The sequence below is a fragment of the Pollicipes pollicipes genome, unplaced genomic scaffold (assembly GCF_011947565.3).
Source record: "Pollicipes pollicipes isolate AB1234 unplaced genomic scaffold, Ppol_2.1 Scaffold_7261;HRSCAF=8764_pilon_pilon_pilon, whole genome shotgun sequence".
NCBI classification, from domain to species: Eukaryota; Metazoa; Arthropoda; class Thecostraca; order Pollicipedomorpha; family Pollicipedidae; genus Pollicipes; species Pollicipes pollicipes.
Genome location: NW_023597054.1, coordinates 30,542,400 through 30,562,054, shown reverse-complemented (window position 1 = coordinate 30,562,054; position 19,655 = coordinate 30,542,400). Strand labels below are relative to the sequence as shown.

The following is a 19,655-nucleotide window of genomic DNA, read 5'->3' as shown; positions in this document are numbered from 1 at the left end:
GCGAAATTACAAGGTACATCTAATGCTTTCCGCCAAACGATCCACTATTCAATTGCCTACAGCTATGAAAAATATGGCGCGGCTACGCCACGTCGTTCAGAAACCATTCTGGAAAAACCTTTGGGGGTCAATTTGACCCGCCACCCGGGCGCATGTTAAGAGTGGTAGGGCAATGAAATAGACCGAATGATTTTCAAGATGGTTATTTCAGTTCAAACCCCCATACAAATGTGGAACATTGCTTTAAGTGAGGCCATAACCAGGCAATTCAAAGCTGACCAGACTTTAGAAACGTCTGACCTAGCAGATAGCTGATAAATGAGAAAGGCATATTGAATATTCACATCGTAATATGGGCACTAATCACGAACTCTTACTTATGCTTTAGTCCACTGACTCTTCTCGCTACTACGCTATGAAATGCATCACGCATTGTTTGTCTCCTCCCTGCAGTAAATCGGGAGTGTGGCTCCCTGTCCTTGACCCTTGCCGCGGTCGGCCCCTATGTAACAAGCGCCAGCCCCTCTCCGCCCCCCCCCCCCCCCCCCGTTCGCAATGGTCCCGGCCGGGCGATAGCCCCGAAGCTGAGTGAATTCGCCGTCGGCACGACCCGGTGGCGAATCTCACACGGTGGGGAAGAGCCGGTAGTCGAGGGGACACGCGGCGAACGGGCCGACGCCTCAGCCGCTGTCGATTTGAGCCGCTCCTCTGCTGACGCCCATACTTCACTTGTCAACAGACTGAACGGACAGGAAATCCATCGGCTGAGGCGCGCGCGCGCCTCATCCGATGGGAGAGAGAGAAAGAGATAGAGAGGGAGAGAGAGAGAGAGAGAAAGAGAGAGAGAGAGAGAGAGAGAGAGAGAGAGATAGAGAGAGAGAGAGAGAGAGAGAGAGAGAGAGAGAGAGAGAGAGAGAGAGAGAGAGAGAGAGAGAGAGAGAGAGAGAGAGAGAGAGAGAGAGAGAGAGAGAGAGAGAGAGAGAGAGAGAGAGAGAGAGAGAGAGAGAGAGAGAGAGAGAAGAGAGAGAGGCGCGAGCTTCGAGTCCGCTTCAGACGCCCCCCCTTCCTGGCCTCCCTGCCCATCGCCCGGTCTCGTCTGCGAGTGGTTCGTGCCACTCGGGACGCTCGGTCTCGTTTGCGGATGATTCGTGCCGCTTGGAAGCACGCTCGTGAGTGTCACGTCTCATGCTTTTGCTCAAGGAAGCCGTGAGAAGTCTCCAGAAGCCTTCGTCAGACCGCAGTTACTGCTAACGGCCGCAGCTGGTAAAGCCGATAGGCAGCACTGGCAGGGGCCGCGTGTGTAGCCCCGACGCGAACAATGGAACAGCACGTAAGTCACTACTGAAAATTACGTTAAGCTCAAGATCGTCGATATGGAGTTGTTATAATTTCACAGTGGTCAGGCTGAGAGATAAGCGCATTGGTGAACAGAATCAAGGTTACTTTTGAAGCATAGGTTTTTGAAAGCCAAACCATTCGGATGAGAGCGTGCAATCAGATATTCGTGTCAAAGTATTTTACGAATTGTATTTGGACTCTTTTTTATTTCGTTAAGCACGCTATGGGATCCTTCCATTGCTGCTTCAAGCTTCGGACAAAATTGTTTATGCCGGAAAGCACATGTCTGTTGATCTTCTGCGTAACAGAAAGCAGGAAAACTTGTTTTTCATGCCAGAGCGAATTTTTAAGTCCATGTGATAAAACTGGGTGACCTACGTCAGCGGCCAAGGAGGGATGCGTCATCAGCGATGAGCCAGCGATTCCTGCCGCACGTCACGCCTGCCCAACTCCGCTCCCGTGCGCCGCTGCGAAGCCATCGGAGTCCCCCTCCTCCCCCCCCCCCCCTACTGACACGTGTCGGCCGGCTTATTACATGCCTCCGGGCCGCACAGCTGGGACCGGACAACTGCCATTGGCCACTTGGTGGCCCCGGCGGACATTACCGGCTGCTCTCAGTTAGAGCAGGCGACGGCCGTCCAGTCACTCGTCACCCAGCATCGACGCCGAGCACACCTGCCGAGATGAAGCGTCACGCCCTTTCTTCTGCCGTTGTCCTGCTGGCCGTGTGTCAGGTGAGGGCGCACTCGCGGAAGCGCGTGACGTTGTCCAGGATGGCATCGACGGAGTTAAACGCAAGACCTATGCACGCCATTCGAATACCACGCTTTCTGTAGAAGGTTTATAGACAGCGTGAACGCCAGACATGAATACCATGCCGGGATTTCGTCGCTGTGATCCTCTGAACGTCCTCACTTGAGGTCCAGAGGAGCGGCACCTGTCCAGGAGCGCCTCGTCTGCCTCCCTCGCCCAATTCCCCGTACGAGTAGCATCGGCGTGTGTTCACCTCGGTCGGCTGTGACCCACTCGGCCGGGTAGCTGGCATTTTGCCGGGCGATGCTGGCCCTGATGGCCGCCATTGAAGCTGGTCGTTGTTAAATCGGGCGGGCGCCGCTGACGACGCCTCCCCGGCGGTGGGCGGGATCCGTGACCCCGGGTGGCCGGAAGACGTGGGACGCCGCTGACGGCGCCTCCCCGGCGGTGGGCGGGATCCGTGACCTCGGGTGGTCGGAAGACGTGGGACGCCGCTGACGACGCCTCCCCGGCGGTGGGCGGGATCCGTGACCCCGGGTGGTCGGAGGACGTGGGACGCCGCAGGGTCTGGTATCTGCGCTGTGGTCGCTAGTGAGTCATTTCACCCTTGCTTCATCGGTCAGTCCCCAATGCAGGATTCCGAAGGCGTCAGTCCGCCCTGGCTGGGGTCGGAAATATTTGCGCTGTTACACCGCTGGGGTCAGAGGTAGGCCAGACCACCAGTACTGACGTTGGAGAAAGGCTTGTTCACTGCTGGGGTCGAAAACAGGTGGGTCTACTCTCGATGTGGGCGCAACCAGGTAAGTCTATCCCAGCTATGGGTGGAGGCAGGTCAACTTACCCTTTCTGTGAGCAAAGGCACGTGAGCCTCGTGCAGGGGATGTTGCCAGGTCAGCCCTGGGGGCCCGTAACCGAAACCTGGTCTCTTACCAGCGCGACAGTGACTGAGTGTGGCAAGAGGACGCCTGCACTGCGTTGTCAGCTGTCACTAACAACGTATCCCCCCCCCCCCCCCCGTTACAGGTACTCTCGGCGATCGAGATGTGCGGCCCGGAGGTGAACAGTAAGTGATGGAGTGGGTGGAAGGTGTGGCGTGGCTGTGCAGGACGTGCTCTGATGAACAATATGTTCGTTTAGGTGAAGAGCGTCGTGTGTTCTGGCAGGTCAGTACGGTTAGCTTACGCTCAATATATAACGGGTGCTGTGGTTGGCATTACGTATTCGAGTGAACAGTACCTGTCTGCTCCGGTGAAGTAGGTATGGTAGTAGATATGTGTCCCCGAAGCATTGCGTGCCGTGGCCTCACTGTAAATGATACATGCCTTGTTGCTTGCATTGCTCGTTGCACCTGCCTCACTGTAAATGATACGTGCCTTGTTACTTGCGCGCTCTGTGTGGTCTGTTGGACGGAAGCGTGCCTGGAATTTGCATTCTATTCACGGGCTCCGGCCAAAAGAACCCACGCATCACATCATTTGAACAGCGGAATGTTACAAGACTATCAGAATTATTTCTGATCCTCAAAAGCATTGTCGAGGTTCTGTTGCTATTGCGGTACGGTTGGCTTTGCCTTCCTCGACTGCGAAAAAAAGCACGGCGGGAGACCTCGATAGCCAGCATTGCGGAACACACGGCAGAGTTCGAACCGGTGGCAGACAGCACTAGGGATGATGTTCAATATGCAAGTCTGCTTGAGGCCATGTCCGTTTATGAAAATCACGTGTGCGCTTCGAGCCTCATCTCAACGTCATTAAACTACCCACCATACTCTAGGCATGCCCCAAGCCTGGTGCAACATGTGTTCGAATAACTTAACATCAAGCTGCTAGCTCTTTCTGAACAACGTGGTCACCCTGACAGGGGGGTGAGGGGGCGGGGAGAGATGTGACGCCCCTTTCCTCAGAATTTTTGAGGATACCGGTCCGTCATATTGTGCAGTGTCGCCCGAATCTTTGGTAGCCTCCGGGGCATTCATTGCGCATGTGTTAATACCAAAAGCGTGTCTCTTGCAATTCTGGTTTCGGATTAGCAATTTTTTTTTAGGAGCACTGCAAGACGATCCAAGGCCAACAGTGGCGGACGCGCGACAAGCCACGATTCTGCGGATCGCGCGCGGAGGGCCGACACTGTTACATTGACAAAGCCTTGCATTACAAATAAAGACTCGAAACAGGTAAAACTTCAGACCATTATACTCATAATCAAATAAGAAACAAGCCTCATTTATATTCCACGCCTCTACGCTGCATGGTTTTGTACATGTAAACATCCAAAACTGGAGTAGTTTGATTTTCAGGAAAATTTGATCTTGAGACTTGGTCTAGTGGGGTCAATTAAGAGCAGGAGACGGCTTGCCGATCGCAAAATCTCATTGAAGACAGTCCACCGTTTTTTTTTCCGCGGGACTCTACTTTTATTATTCGGCAAACGGCTGGGATTCCCGTCCCTATGACACAGGACATCACAGGATAGTTGGACCACCACAAAACCTCTTATTTATCGTATTTATATTATAGGTCTCGGTAAAGGGGGAGGTGATAATCAAACCTGCACCTCGCCCTAACTCCCGATCGTCTACACTTGCTACACCACCCCAATCCTCACGATTCATTGCCTCCTCATTGCCTACATTATTGACTATCATATGAACTTCCAGTCACCAAGATCTATGTCAGCGAAAGGCTGAACTGTGAATTATTATTCAAATGCCATCAAAAGATTGACGAAGTAATTGTATGTTAAGCTGGGGCATAGATGTCTTAAGGAAGGCTGGGGGAACAGTGACAAATTTTGCAATCTTCCCCAAACTCTACGATGAATATAAAGAAGGTACAATGGTGCCGTCGTGTACGGTAAAGAGGCTTTACGGAAAGGTTTGCCTATGTTATGTGACTAAATGTATTGCCATGGAGGCATATTATCTGTGTATGGAAAGACCATGTTGGTTTTTGCAGAGAATGCTGTAGTATTTCGTCGTGACTGTTACTAAGATTTTCTATCAAAAGCGTTTTTAGCACCAAGGCTCTCTTGAATAAATACATTTTTGTCGCCGACCTTATCCACCAAGCCGAAAGATGTCACCACCCCTGGAACTTCACAATAACGGCCGGGTGTGTATGATTGAACGCTATAGGCCCATTTACATCTCTGGATATTTGTCGCCCAAGTGGTGCGACATTCGGGGCCACAAGTCTATCGCGCCACTCCGTGGCACCAAATCGGTAATTTCCCGTGCGGCGTATTCAAAGCAGCCGAGGTCATCAGCTGACTTTCAATGAATTATTGCGTTTAGTACTTGCTGCTGAAAGTATCTTTTGTAAATCGCATTGGTGGTCGTTAATTCTGACGCCTTTGGCGAATCAGGCAGCTTCAGGAACGGGCGTTTGCTTGCCGGCGTGTGAGGGCGTGCGGGGTCGTCTGTGTTGAATGTATGACACTATGCATTAGCCATGTCTGGGATTCTGGGCGTCCTCCAACAGCCCGTACTATTGAACGCGATTGCCATAGGTTGACAGTGAGCTGCTCATGCCACATCACTGCTGTGCTGAGTTCTCGACAGGCAACGTATCATGACAAATTGGATGGGCGTTTCGTCAAGGGGAATCTTACCAATTGTCCAGGCCGGATATAATACTGTTCCTCTGACGTCTGCAGAAAATTTCATGCAGGCTATTTGCATAACGATATGGGCCACGTGGCGCGCGTCAATCGCGGCGAAAGAAGCTGAACATTTCAACTGCGTCACACATAAGTGCGCAACATCAGCGTTGAGTACGAGAGTTACCAGCGCTCACATCATGTGTCTGTTCTTTGTGATGGCAACAGCTGATTTCGCAAAAGCTTACGCACAGCAGAAAGTCGCGTTTGATAGTCCTCGTATAAAATTACTTGCACTTATTGCTTGCGTTAAAAAGCATGTAACAAAGATTCTTGGGCAATGCGATGTTGAGAGGACGTTTGACAATATATCGCAGCATTTTTCCACCTCGCAAGACGCTCCGCGAATTCACGAAGTTACCGAAAGACTTGCCGCCCACATTGGTCATCACATGCTAACGTACACCTCTTTCTGAGCCTGTTCTCGATGGGGCTCCCCCACACATCGTACATAGTCAGCCGGTGATCCGGACCGCGGGAGGGGGGGGGGGGGGGGGCAGAGCGAGCTGCGCGCTCCGGCGGCGCGCCTCGATCCCGTTCCGTGCTCGGGCGCTGAGCCCGGCGTCGGCGCTAATCCCGCTGAGGTGGCTGTCATCCGATGGGCTCGCGATTGCCGCCGCTGCCGTCACCACCCGGCGGCGTCTGGTGCGGCCCGCAGCCGAGCCTCCCTTCCCCCTTCACACGCAGGCCGCGCCCCTCGACCTCAGGACACGGTCAGGACATGCGGTTTGGTTAGCAAGATGCATGGCCGTCAGATAAACTCACTTGCGGAGGACAACAATCAAACTTCGGATGGATCACGGCAAAAGCAGCCTATCGAGAGCAAAAACATTGTAAATGAACGTTGGGATGATTGATCAATAACAAAAACAAAATGAGCACGAAGCATATTTATATGTATTATATATAATACGTATAAATATCATTGTATATGCATAGATTGCGCCTCACACCATGGATCTAGGAACGATCATTATTCCAAGCTTGAGGTACACATAGTAGTGGCAAAGTTCGAATCGTTCAATCAAGTTCTCTGCTGTGCTTCTGGCAAATACAGCAAACTGTTAACAGCCAATCGCTAACTTCCCAGTCTAAATGATAAACATCGAGACAAGGTCTCAACGTTGCGTGACTGCATCGTCTATGCCTGGCGTCTCATGACTCGCAGCGCGCACAACCAGGGTTCGGTGGCCTCACTCTCGACATGAAACCCCGACATGGGGCGTGGTGGTAACAAGAGAGATTATCTGCTGACCCGTGAACTCAGCGCTCGATGGTGGTCACATCTGTACCAAGGTCGCCCTGTGATGACCCACAGGCCCTTACCCCCAAAGGGTAGTCTCTCGGGCCTAGGTCATATCGTGACCTGGACCCATAGTGTCAAGTGAGACCATAGTAGCTGACATGGTCTCACTTGAGAATGCGAGTCAGGCCTGCAGCCAGGCCACGCTGTGGTGATCTGCTGACATGTGACCTCACCCGATATGCAGATGGAAGCCACACCTGGAGCCAGGGCCCGGCCGCCGAGTGGGCGCAGGAGGGAGAGTTCAACAACCTGAACAAGGGCAAGCCTGAGTGGATCACAAACCAGGTGGAAGTCTAGTGAGTGCATCCGACGACCTCCGTCAAAACCATGTAACGGTCGCAAACGGGAACAGGCTGTCAATCACAACATCAACGACCTTTCTCCGGCCAAAAATATACCAATCGTGCTATCAAACCCGGTCGACGCGTGGTGCTGGTTAGATCTATACACTTGCCTCGTAAGTTAAACACGGCCACACAACTCGACAGAGAAGGTAAACGTTCCATCCTGCTTCCGTTTCAGCTGCTTCGGCTGCATGATCGACATCGACAGGGCTGGCGTGGCCACCATCCAGAACTCCAACTGCCGTTGCATCAGGAAGCGCAAGCTCTTCCAGGCTGTCAACGCCTGGGCCAAATGAGATGAGCGCGTTGGCGTTCGTGTGTGAATAAATGGTCAGTTTATTGTGCTTGTTTGCGGTGAGGGGCAGTCAGAAGATGTGAGAGGAGGGGAACGGCTGCGTGCTCTGCTGTTCCACACGATCAGAAGCAGCGAGCCTCACAGATCTTATCGCGATGCACTTTTGGGAAACCTGAATTATCTGCTTTGTTTTTGTTGTATTGTTTTCTACAGAAGTTAAGCATGTTTACATCAGTGTAGTCCCATGCAGTGTGCAACTGTGAGCTGAAATATGTTGTACACCTTGGAACCGGCAGCTCGTGACATTTATCGAGGGCGAGCATCCTGAGATGTGGCAGTAATAAACTACCTGACATCTTCAAGCATTTTGCATATGAACTGTTAAAAGGGTATGATTCATTACATTATTCGGTGGCCCTGTTCCTTTTGCAGTATGTGCGATTCCAACTGGAATGATGGACGTCATGCGTGCTGACGGAGCGTTTGATGTATGGGTTGACGGAGAAGTTTTAACTTTACCTTCCTTTTCTTACCTTACCTTTTTACTTTGCCTCAACCTGACGCGCTCCTTTTACATGCTGTATGAAGGTGTGGTACCGCTTTGGTGTTACCATCTGTTTTACCCGTGAGTTGGGTGCTTGTTTTCATTTTCATCGTATTGCAACTTTTGCTTTTCTGGTTTTAACTATTGACTCCTGTTTGTGTGGAAAATATGCTTCTTTCATTGCTATTTGTACCGACATGGATGTCATCCTTTTATTAAACTCCCACTTGTGCTGACAATGTCCATTCCTGAGACGCCAGGCGCTTTGTTGCTGTTCCCCATGTCGTACGACTCCTCCAGCTTTATAAAATTACTTGGCAACGCCACCAAAAGGTAAAAAAAGCGTCCACTCGCCCACGAGCGTAGGAGACTCATGTCATTGCCTGCCCATTACGAAAAGAGACTGAAATGTTCCCAATGTTCAAAGTTTTATTTATCATATTTCCTTACACAATGTGGAATGCAATAAACCTGCGCGCGTCAAAACACTGAAAAATAAGAATATGTTCGTGGTCTAGACCTTTTTCAACACCGCCGTGATGGGAGCGTATTTGTTAGAGCACACATGTTAACTCAACTGCAGGCAAGAATGTGCTGCAAAGCTACCAAAGTACAGGAGTTGTTTACCTGCGCTCCCAGAACTTGCTGCTGCACACACAGAGTAGGTACACAAAATCACTACGCATGCAATGTTAGCGACTCCTCTCTAGCCCTCGGGACATGGCCCGGGTCAACTAGCACAGAGGGCAGCGCTAGCCAAGACCCAGCATCGAGCACGGAAGTGACATGGGTGGTACACCTGGGTACTGCAGACACATGAGTAAAACGCAACGGGACCTGGAGGGAGTCAAGGTTTCATAAAATAAACGACGCGAGTTGATTTTGAGCAGTACCTTCAGCTCCCAGGGCATACACCGCATCCAGAAGAGTGGGATAACAACCAAACAAGGACGCATTAGCCAGGGGAAGGCAGGGGGCGGGCATTAGGGCTTTACGACGCACTCAACTGCTGAGGCTATATGACGTCGCCAGCCCCTCACCCCGGCAGGAAAGACGGGCACCGCGGGGAATCGAACCCCGTACGTCTGGTTTCCCAGACGTGCAGCGGTTTACGAGAACACAGTTAACCACTACACTATCGGCACTCTAAGGGGAGGCAGTGGGGGCACCTGCCCCCCCCCCCCCCCCCCAACTTGAAAGCTGTGGGGAAGGCATGCAAAAGTCCATTCTGGCCTGTCGGGAATTCTTTATGATGCTTTCTAACGAAAAGAGGTCTTCTTTGTCCTTAGGTCGGTTTTCTTTATGGTGCTTTCTGTACTCATGCTGACCTATTTATGGTGGTTTCTGACCAAAAGAGAGCAGTTTTTAGCCTGAAGAGGACACATTCCGATCTGGCCAAGGCAAAGACCAAGAAAAATATATTCGTCGCGTCGCTCATATCTGACGTCTGTGAGCACGATTCCTAGACATGACGAACGTCACTTGACTCTCAATCAATATTGTAAAGGCTGTGTGAGTTTCAAGCACGGTTGGTCGTTTGGATTACATCCCCTCCGACCAGAAATGATCACCTCGGGGATATGAGATGAAGGAGAATGGATAACGGTAGGGCAGGATTGCTTACACCTGGGGGCCTACCGCCGAGCCTTAGCCCGTGCAGAGGCCTCTCTGTGGCGTGTGCTCTAGGTACGCGATTTGGGCCCGTCTTCTCGACCCACTCGTGGCTGACGCATGCAGCTTGCACCGGAAAAGCCGGGCGTCGCGAGGATGCAAGATGAAGCCAGGAAGGCGATAAGAGGGTCGGATGTTCAAACACGACTTACTTTAGTTAAGTTGTTTAGTGCATTAGCGAGGAAGATTAGTCACATAGATAAGGCAATAGTATAAGCGTTATTCCTCGGAAAAAAAACAGGAGAATACAGATTTAGTTATGCTGATATTTCTGCAACAGGCCTTTCTCTAAAAAAAATGGCAGAAAAGAGTTAAAAATTGCCTGCCGATGATCCTGCTCAATTTTTCAGGGTTTTTCTTAAAGAGCAAGCCACAGTTTTTACTGGACGGCAACAGATGGGGGATTAAACAAAGAGCGATTGCCAGCCATCACCAAGATACAGTGCCTGTCTGAGAATTAGAATGCCCGGGCATACGTGTACATGAAAACGAATTCAAGCAAACAGGCATCACGCATCACGCTTCATTCGAACAGGCCAGCGTGCTGAAGTGAACAGGCATCACACATTGCGCACCAATTATTCATGCAAACGATTCCAACTGAACAGGAATAGCACATCCCTCGATAGGTATCACTTACACATGTAAGTGATTTTAAGCTAGCACACATCACACGTAAAGGCACGTATCACGTTCGCATAATTGGCCATGACGAGCCCTGTATGCTAAGATTTGGTCGCGGACTTTTTATAAGAATAGATTCACTTATTTTCCTGTCTGGGTGGTCCTGCGCTCTGTAGATGACTTTGAGCTCTGAAAGGGCATAAGGTCCATACTTCCCTCGATTTTAGCCCGAGCGTGCTTTGCCAAAAAAAACAAAATGGCGCCGAAAGGGGTATTCCCTGTTTTGTTTTCAGCTTACTCGCATGTGTTCATTATATCTCAAACTAATAGGGCGCATGGATTCCCCGACATATATCATGTCCCTCCCATATTTTTCACACAGTTTAAACTTGATTTCGTAAATCACGTCTTTTTTTCGTGCAAACCCCTCGAAACCCAGGACTGCATAAGTGACATCTGTTGCCACCCGGGCACTTAGGCTTCGAGATGGAAGATTTCACCAGAGACTGTTTAAGCTTCTTGTCGCTTTGTCAAGCTATGCGTGCGCGCAGTTTTGATTTCTTTTACAATGTGTTTGATTTCCAAAGCAAATACCCATCTATGAAAGATAGCATTAAGAATCCGTCTTCCGATAGGACGTGTTCGCGCCTCCTACCACCCACCTCCCTAAACGCTCTAGACTTTTTTACTTCTTCCAACATTCTACCTAAGAGTTGCGGAGAATATTCGCTACCCAACAGCAAAGTCCGCATTTTGTTTATGCTCTTTGCGATGCGCAGGATCACCCAGGCAGGAAAATAAGTGAATCTATTCTTATAAAAAGTCCGCGACCAAGTCTTAACATACACGGCTCATCATGGCCAGTTACGCGAACATGATACGTGCCTCTATGTGTGATATGTGCTAGCTTAAAATCGTTTACGTGCGTGAGTGAAGCCTGTCGCGGGATGCACGATTCCTGGTCAATTGAAATCGTTTGCATGTATAATTCGTGCCCAATGTGTGATGCCTGTTTAATTCAGCCCGCTTGCCTGCTCGAATGAAGCGTGATGCGTGATGCCTGTTTGCTTGAATTCGTTTGCGTGTGCACTGTACATGCAATTACGTATTAGAATGCCCGGGCATACGTGACGTATGCCCGGACATTCTAATTCTTAGATAGTCACTGTATCTTGGTAATGGCTGGCAATCGGTCTCTGTTCAATCCCCTGAATGTTGATGTCCAGCAAAAACGGTGCCTTGCTCTTTCAAAAAACAAAAAAAAGAAAGATCCAGTGGGGTCATCGGCAGGCAATTTTGAATTCATTTCTACTATTGTTTCGAGAAAGGCATGTTGCCGAAATATCAACTTAACTGTATCTTTGTTCTCTTGGTTTTTCCGAGGAATAGGGCTAATACTACTGTCTTATCTATATGACCACTTAACATTACTTTGTTTGGTTTAAGGCGTTTCGGTCCGTTGAGACCATTTTACGCCTTGAAGAAGAAAAACTAAGAAAATGCGCTATTTACGAGCATTCATGCCATTTTAAGTATCCGTGCACCTTCTAGAAAAGTGAACAAAATACCAAGTAGATGTGGATAGTCATCACCCAATAGGGGTCTCAAGAGAATTCCAGGTTTTGCTGGCGGTAATACGTCCGCAGAATATTTCGTTGCTGTTCATATTCTCTATGTTCAAGAAAAGTGTGTTTGACGATGTCGATGACGTGCTCATCATTTCCGACAGGTCTTGCTATTTGGTCTGGAATAAGAAGAACAAGTATATAGATGACTCTTTTTTCAAAAATCTCTTCGATGGCTACCATTGAAGAGGTTGTTCGTTTCAAAATGGAAAGTAATCTGTTGTAAATAAGTTTTTTTAAGATCCTTGGGCGAAAACGCCTAATTGGTCTGCAATTGAATACGAGCACACGTTTATCGGTGCATAATTGTTTGAATGATTAGGCTGCTTTCATTCATGCATTGCTTTTGACACTATGATCCTTAACTAAAGAGGAAAAATTATAATCGTGAGCAATTGCAACTGCATTTGCAGCAATTCATTTTCAATGAAATGGCAAGTGCATTCAAATAGCTTAAAATTTATATGGTCTTTAAAAAACACGGCCTTTTAAAATCTCCTTCGTTTCAACTATGTTATTACAGACATGTTACGATTGGGCGGAAGGTTGGGTATAAATTGTAAGGGTTCTGAGTCGCTTTGAGGTTTTTCACGCTCTACGCTGATGCCAATGTCGAAATAAAAGTATTGAAGGCTCCGCTTTTTGTACCTTGCCCGACATCTTTTTGTACCGACTGCATCTATCATTGTTTCTGACATCTATTTGTATACTGACCTGTTTTCCAAGAGGTCCCCAAACTACTTGCCAGGTCTCCTTGCATTTTCCCTCATTGATCCTTAGCCGAATTTGGAAATAACCCCTCTGGGTTATTCTGATCACTTTTCTCATCGCCTTTTTGTAGTTCTGATGTTAAAAAGCACTTCCGTTAGTGGGATGTTTCAGTTCCTTAACTTTTTGTGGAGAATGCCGGAAAAAATGCATGGTGTTCGGAGACAGGACCTGTTACGTTTTTTTCGTTGATCCCATCATTCTTTTTGTCATTAAGCTTACTTCCAGATTTTGTTCGCAGCTGTGCAATGCGTTTGCTATCACATCAGTGCCACGTTGGCTGTACCGCATTCTCCACCTATGGCCATCTGTCACAAAAAACGGATGCAGTACATCGAGCGCTGATGCATTTTGGTTTGTCCGAGCTGTGGACTTACTGGATTGTCGCAGGTATGCCACGCAAAAAGCAGCAGTGTGATTCACGCGTTCCCGAATACGCAGCAGGACATTTTGTCCTGTGTTGCGCACGGTTTCTGTAAATACTTGTTGATTAAACAAACTATTGCACTTAAGAGTGAGGAACAGGCTTAAAACGGAGGTGCACAGAAGCATACTCCTACAGCCTGTTAAACATATGACCAGAAAACGTACGGATCATGCGAACCTGGCGCCATGCAATCATCACTCACATAGAGCGTCACCTCGTGGCATACTGGTGGCGCCACCAAGCGGCCACCCAGCGAATAACGCTTAAGAACGCAACGTTGCACGGCACTGATAAAACTCAAGTACCTCTCCTCTTGGTGGGAAGACAAAGACATGAAAAGCCAACAACAAGCATGGCGACGGTGCAACAACACAGTATCAAGATGGCCCTCAATATTACTGCGTTCGTGCTGAAAGGGTTCAAGTCCCTGCATACAAATTTCTACAGTGAAAGAAAGTAACTGTAGCTGAAAGAAGGAAAGTGAAGCAAAAAAGACAATTAAAGAAAGTGGCTGTAAACCAAATATGGTAACCCAAATAACTCTTACCAAAAGATGAACCAATGCCAAAAGAAACGGTGAACACTGTAGAACGATGACCGACCTTGCAGCTGTACAGAAACGCCGCCGTCCGGTCGCCTCCCGACCAGGCCAACAAAAGGCCAGCTCATCCGTGGAGCCAGCAAGAGCCAGAGCCAGAGTCAGCGGTACACAGGAGCGTTACATATGCTCCGATAACCGGGCGACCAGCCGCGGCAATATCACCAGTAAGCTGGATGAGACGGAGAATACGCATATTCACTTCGGTTTTCGTGGAAACCTGATTTGGGTTACCAACTTTTGTCCAGCCTGGTAAAATCAGGATCAAAATGACAAGTCCGCACACCCTTTGAGCTCAGCCCATGGGTCCAGCTGAGCGTCGCGATGGGGGGTGGGGGACTGGTGTGAATGGCACAGCTGGGATGAAGCTTTTTCCTCTCCCTCGTCGCTTCTATCGTTTTCAATATGCCGAATCCCCGAACCTATTAATCAAGCGTAAAAGATGTAGCGTTTGAAGCTCCGGTCCGAGCTCCAGCAAAACGCATCAGCTTGTTTTTCACAAAACATGTTTCTGAGATGGAGGATGCTATTAAGGAAAATGAAATGAAGATCTAAGCGTCGCGCAAGAACCTCAACGATGAGCAGATAACAAGTAAAACGAGCCAAAAAGAGACGGACAGTTACACCAAGTGGAACAGGGGCAGAGCCCAATGTCAGAGGTGTAGCCACACGCCGGCCTGATCACAGGAGCCGAACCCTCCTCGTAGGGGACGCGTAACCAAACTCACATGTGCCCGACCTGTACCAGCACCTGCACGACGCACTGCCGGCTACGGGCGAGCACCAGCTGGCCGGCGGAGACCGTTTGGACCGGCGCGTCATCCTATCGCCGTCCGGTACTGGTGGGCCCCGCTACTTTCAGAGACAGTGAGCTTTTACAGTGAGGAGTAACATTCATAACGGTAAACCTTTCTCCGTTGGTTTGTATCGAAAAAGCCTTCACATCGCCGCACGCGTCATTTGCGATGAACCATCGTGACCCACACGTACGAGACCGCCATAGCGCGGCGTTTTTCGTGACCTTCACATGCATTGTCAGCTTATCGGAGATTTGGAGGGCGATACTGCCTGGCCAAGACGTCCAGTCCCGGCCAGAACTGGTGGCGCGAGTCTTCAGGCTGATGTTGAAGACTCTGCAACAGGAGCTCATCATCCACAGCATTTTCGTGCACTATGCATTCATGATCATGGTGGTTGAGTTCCATAAGCACGGTGAGTGGATGCAGACGCATTCAAGATCAGGATGGGGCGAATGATATTCCAGTGGTATGTCATTATATTTGATAACAATGGTATTATCATGAAAACCGTTGCCATGAGGCTATCGTTGAACACCCTTTGCCAATGGACAACATCGCTCCATATAAGGTAGGCCGCCTGCCTTCACAGCCTATACATAATGTATACGATGATCATGCTAAGGGTTCCATCTGGACAATGTTTCACTTTCATTAAAACAATGAAAAGACATATCGCATTTACATCCATGATTATGTCATGTTAACCAGTGCAAAGAAAATATTCATGTGAATGAGGACGGCAGTATGGCCCACTTTCAGAGGTTTCTGTTATAGTGGTAGTGCTACCCCCAGCAAATAGCCTGCGTTGTCTTCAGCCACAATTAAAATCAAGTCTTTCATTCAAATCCTATGACAGTTGGACCACAATACCACAAAACCTCCTGATATTTGAAGTAAAACTCTTGGTAAAGGGGGTGATGGCAGTGGAACCTGTATCCCTCTCATTGCCCATTTGCTTCGTCATAGCACTCCTTACTTTTCATTGCCTTCCCATTGCCTACATAACTGGCTATCAGATAAATTCCCAGCAGCCAAGACTAAAGAGGGACATAGGTCATGAAAGTAGGTTGAGGGGGGGGGGGGCCGTGAAAAAATACGCCATCTACCCCACAAATAAATATGTCTTCCAGATTGGCACACTTCTGCGAAAACTTCAGGGAAGGGTAAGAATCCTCACCTGAAAAGGAAATCAGGTGCACACTTGATTTGTAGATCTGTGTGACTCGTGATCATTATCAATCAGGACATAGCAAAAATTGCATAAATTGGCAATTCAGAACCGTTTTCGTCTCCTGTCATTCCCTTTCACGAAAAGTACCATCATATTTCACCATCGAAACCACGGCGCTTTCCAAAGGGAAGAGGGCTGGTCGCTTGTGACTGCTACAGTGAGTCAACATCCTTTCCGGTGTCTTGAAAAGGCGGTTTGGATAACCACAGGTCAATTCCTGCCTTGGTCGGATCATTTCGCCGACTTGTTCTAAACTGTCAATGCCTCTCGTCGCTGAAGGCAGGATGTTGAATCGCGTCACTGCTAAGGAATTAAACGAGACCCAAAAATTAAACCCTAGGCAGGTATCTATGAAACTGCAACGTAAATGCCGCTTGCAAAGTCGCAATGCATTGAAAGCCACCGCCCATTTCATATCAGTCGCATTGCAACAATCGAAACATGCCCTTGTGGGCTGATGAATTCCCATATTCGAATCGTTTTCAGTATTTTATACGTTCTAGTTTGGGACACTGAAAGTCGGCTGGTAAAGACAGCGAATCGGACAACCGGCCAGGCCATAGCAAATACAATTATTTTTTGGTGACTTGTTAAAGTCATAAGATATTTTTGCCACCGGGATGGGATAAAACCTAAAAAAGAAGCAATGGTGCTGTTGAGTATGGTAAAGAGCCTTTACGGGAAGGTTTGCTTGTGTTGCGTGACGAAATGCATTTCCATGGAGGCACAATATCTATGCATGGAGGCCTCATGTTAGCTTGTTCAGTGTGCGCTGTATTATTTCGTCGTGACCGTCACCAAATTTGAGGTTGATGGCACTTTTGACACCAAGGTTCTCGTGCAAATGTACATTTTTGTTTCCGACCTTCTTCACCAATTTGGTAGGCTTTCCACCTGTACAGTAAATCACAAATGGGTGGACAAACTCACCCAGCATTCCTTTGACGTGTGGCCTATCCCACACAGGCGTCCCCCAGGCAGACAACGCGTCCATGCGCGTCGCAAACGCCAAACGCCCGCGCGACGAGCACGCATAGGCACACAACGCTCGGCAGCCATTTGGCGCCCCGACATATGAGAGCGCGCCTCATCCCGCCGGCTGGCGCGACTGCGTTCACTGATCCTGGCATCAGTCAAGACCTGGAAGTACATAGGACGGATCAGGACTGAATGGCTCGATCAGGCGAGCCGAGCGGTGCTCATCAATCGGTTAGACGCCGCACGAGCAAAATCAAAATGACAACCTTGGACAGCTCGCAGTCAGACCCGACAAACAAAGCCGTAGGGTCGAAGCTGTAAGATTAACGACCAATAAGATCCTCGCGACATGACAGGCTCCATGACAAACATATGGCGAACTACAGCTGGCAGGCCCGGCCAGCCAAAGCCAACGCCAGAGGTGGTAAAAGTGCACCTTTTGTCGCCGACCGAATTTTTGCAGGCAAAATTGTTGTCAGCAGCGTAACGAGGTACCATATGGCACAAACTGACAATGAAGTTCATGCCCACTGGCGACATCAGGAATAAGCCTATCACCGAGAGCCTCTTTCATTACCGCTGGTTGCAGCATCATGAACGCGACCAAAACGCTCAATTATGCAATGTTCTTCAATTAATGTCAGACTAACTGCTGCGTCCTAGGAAGGCAGGTACACCGGCCTTAGACTATGAGGTGGTCCAATCACAACAGCGGTTTTCATCCATCCTCGGGTATGCCGGGGCCTCACGTTTAAACTCGATCTGCGGCTGACCTTGTTTTCCTCGACCACGAAAAGAGCAATGGACTTTGACGCTCTATTTCGGGAAATATAGCAATATGCAAGATCACAACAAAGAAGCGAATTCCTTTAATGCTGCTCGCATTTGACGCACTGGATGTATAAAGCATGGATCACATTTTCTTCACCCTTGGCTCGGTTTTTTATTCCGTGTTCAGAGGGCTCTTTATATTTGGCCGTAGATATCTGAATAGGTGTAACATAGTTTTCTGTATATAATAAACCTTAAATATTGGACCGGAACCCCCCATTACCCGGGACAGATCAAGATAAAAACATTCAATCAAAAGGGTGGACTGCTTCAATTCTTTCCAAACTCCGTATGGTGGTAAACATTAGCCTCCTGATTACGACCAACAACGTTTTGATCAAAGTTTTGGACCAGTACGCATCAAAAAGATTACAGCCATTCCAACGTCAAGGTCGCCAAACCAGGATCTACAGGCTTTTCTTTACTATTAAACGTTAGTTCAGGGCCACATTTATTCAGTTCGGCAACACGTCTCCGAAAATTATTAGTACGATTCTTACTAAGAAGGTAACGGTGCTTAATACCGACTCGCAATGAAAGCCGGGGAGTATAGTACGCACAAAAACCAAGCAGCGCGGTCCTGCAAGCCAGGGTTCAACAGTGGGAATGAGGCTGTTTAGAGGTGAACCTTGTGAATTTCTTTTCTCTTCATGGAAGCAGATAACCTTCACCATTATAGTGTCCCAATGCTCATTTGATTGCGAGTGGCTCCTTGGACGAGGCGAGGTTGATTGGTGGTCGGGGGGGGGGGGGGGGAGGGGGGTTAGATAGCAAGCGTGCCTGGAAAAACTTCTGCACTCAGTTTGCAGACGAGTGTTTTCTACCGGATGAATATGATATTGATGTATCCTGGACTACAGGTTCTTGAGGAAGATATTGTCTTCCAGGTAGTGCGGAGGATGGAATATTGTTCTTGGGTTGTAGTCATTTACATCAGACATGGCTCTAACTCTTTTCTTGGGGGGAGGGGTCGGCTCAGGACTGGTTCACAGAGTTTTGTATCTGGTTCAGCTCATGATCCATGGCTGTTCCATTTTTTATTTGACTCAGTTCGGACTCAGTGCTCGAATTGAGTCATTTGGCTCATGACTCATGCAGTTTGTAAAATCAGATAGTCCTCAGCTGAGATTTGGGAGTCTCCATGATCAATAATACGGCGTTCGCTGCTTTTGAATAACAACAACAAACTCCTGGCATTGCAAAACAACTTTATACTTAAAGTTGCGTGCCGTTCACTTCAAGACCTGAAATTGTTTGTTGATTTAGGTACGACACACTATATTCTGCATGCTACCATTTTAACTTCAGCCATATGATCACGTGTGTTGTTTCGCATTCTTTTGGTGGGCCACTGCCCCCCCCCCCCCCCCCCAATATCTAATCTGCCCCTCTCCCCAACGGTGAGTTTTCCCCCTCCCAACTTTCTGGAGCGCAAGTACATGTAGAGCATTGTTAACAGAATCTCAAAATTACATCTTATTCAAAGAAGGTTTTTACCAATTATTTCACATTTTAATGGACCAATGAAACTAAACACTGCGATATCATATCCATTTAAGTGCGCCTAACTAAGTTAGTCACACTTTTAAGGCTTCGCGGTCGTACCGCGTTCTCTTCAATTTTTTCTTCTACTGTTGTTGCATGCTCCATGTTTTTAACTACACGATTTATAACTATTGTTGGCTATGGTCTAGCTTTGTACTATTGCGGGAGTCTTTTGGGTATTATTCAGCGATGTTTCAAGTTATACAGACTGTAGCAAGTTACGTTACTCTGTTCTAATGTCTAATCGAAAAATGAAAACAAAGTTGTGGAATATTTGCACCCAAAACGTAACCAAGTTATTAGCCGTCTACATAAGGAGA

The 19,655-nt window shown here is 48.5% G+C and overlaps 1 protein-coding gene across 1 annotated transcript; it reads left to right on the top strand.

Annotated features, from left to right (window-relative positions):
* Positions 1-1,958: 1,958 nt before the first annotated feature.
* On the top strand, positions 1,959-8,055 carry LOC119112515 (uncharacterized). The gene is made up of 4 exons (XM_037236722.1): positions 1,959-2,072; positions 3,115-3,154; positions 7,239-7,350; positions 7,577-8,055. The coding sequence occupies exons 1-4, from the start codon at positions 2,022-2,024 to the stop codon at positions 7,692-7,694; spliced, it is 321 nt and encodes a 106-aa protein (XP_037092617.1). The 5' UTR covers positions 1,959-2,021; the 3' UTR covers positions 7,695-8,055.
* The last annotated feature ends 11,600 nt before the right edge of the window (positions 8,056-19,655 follow it).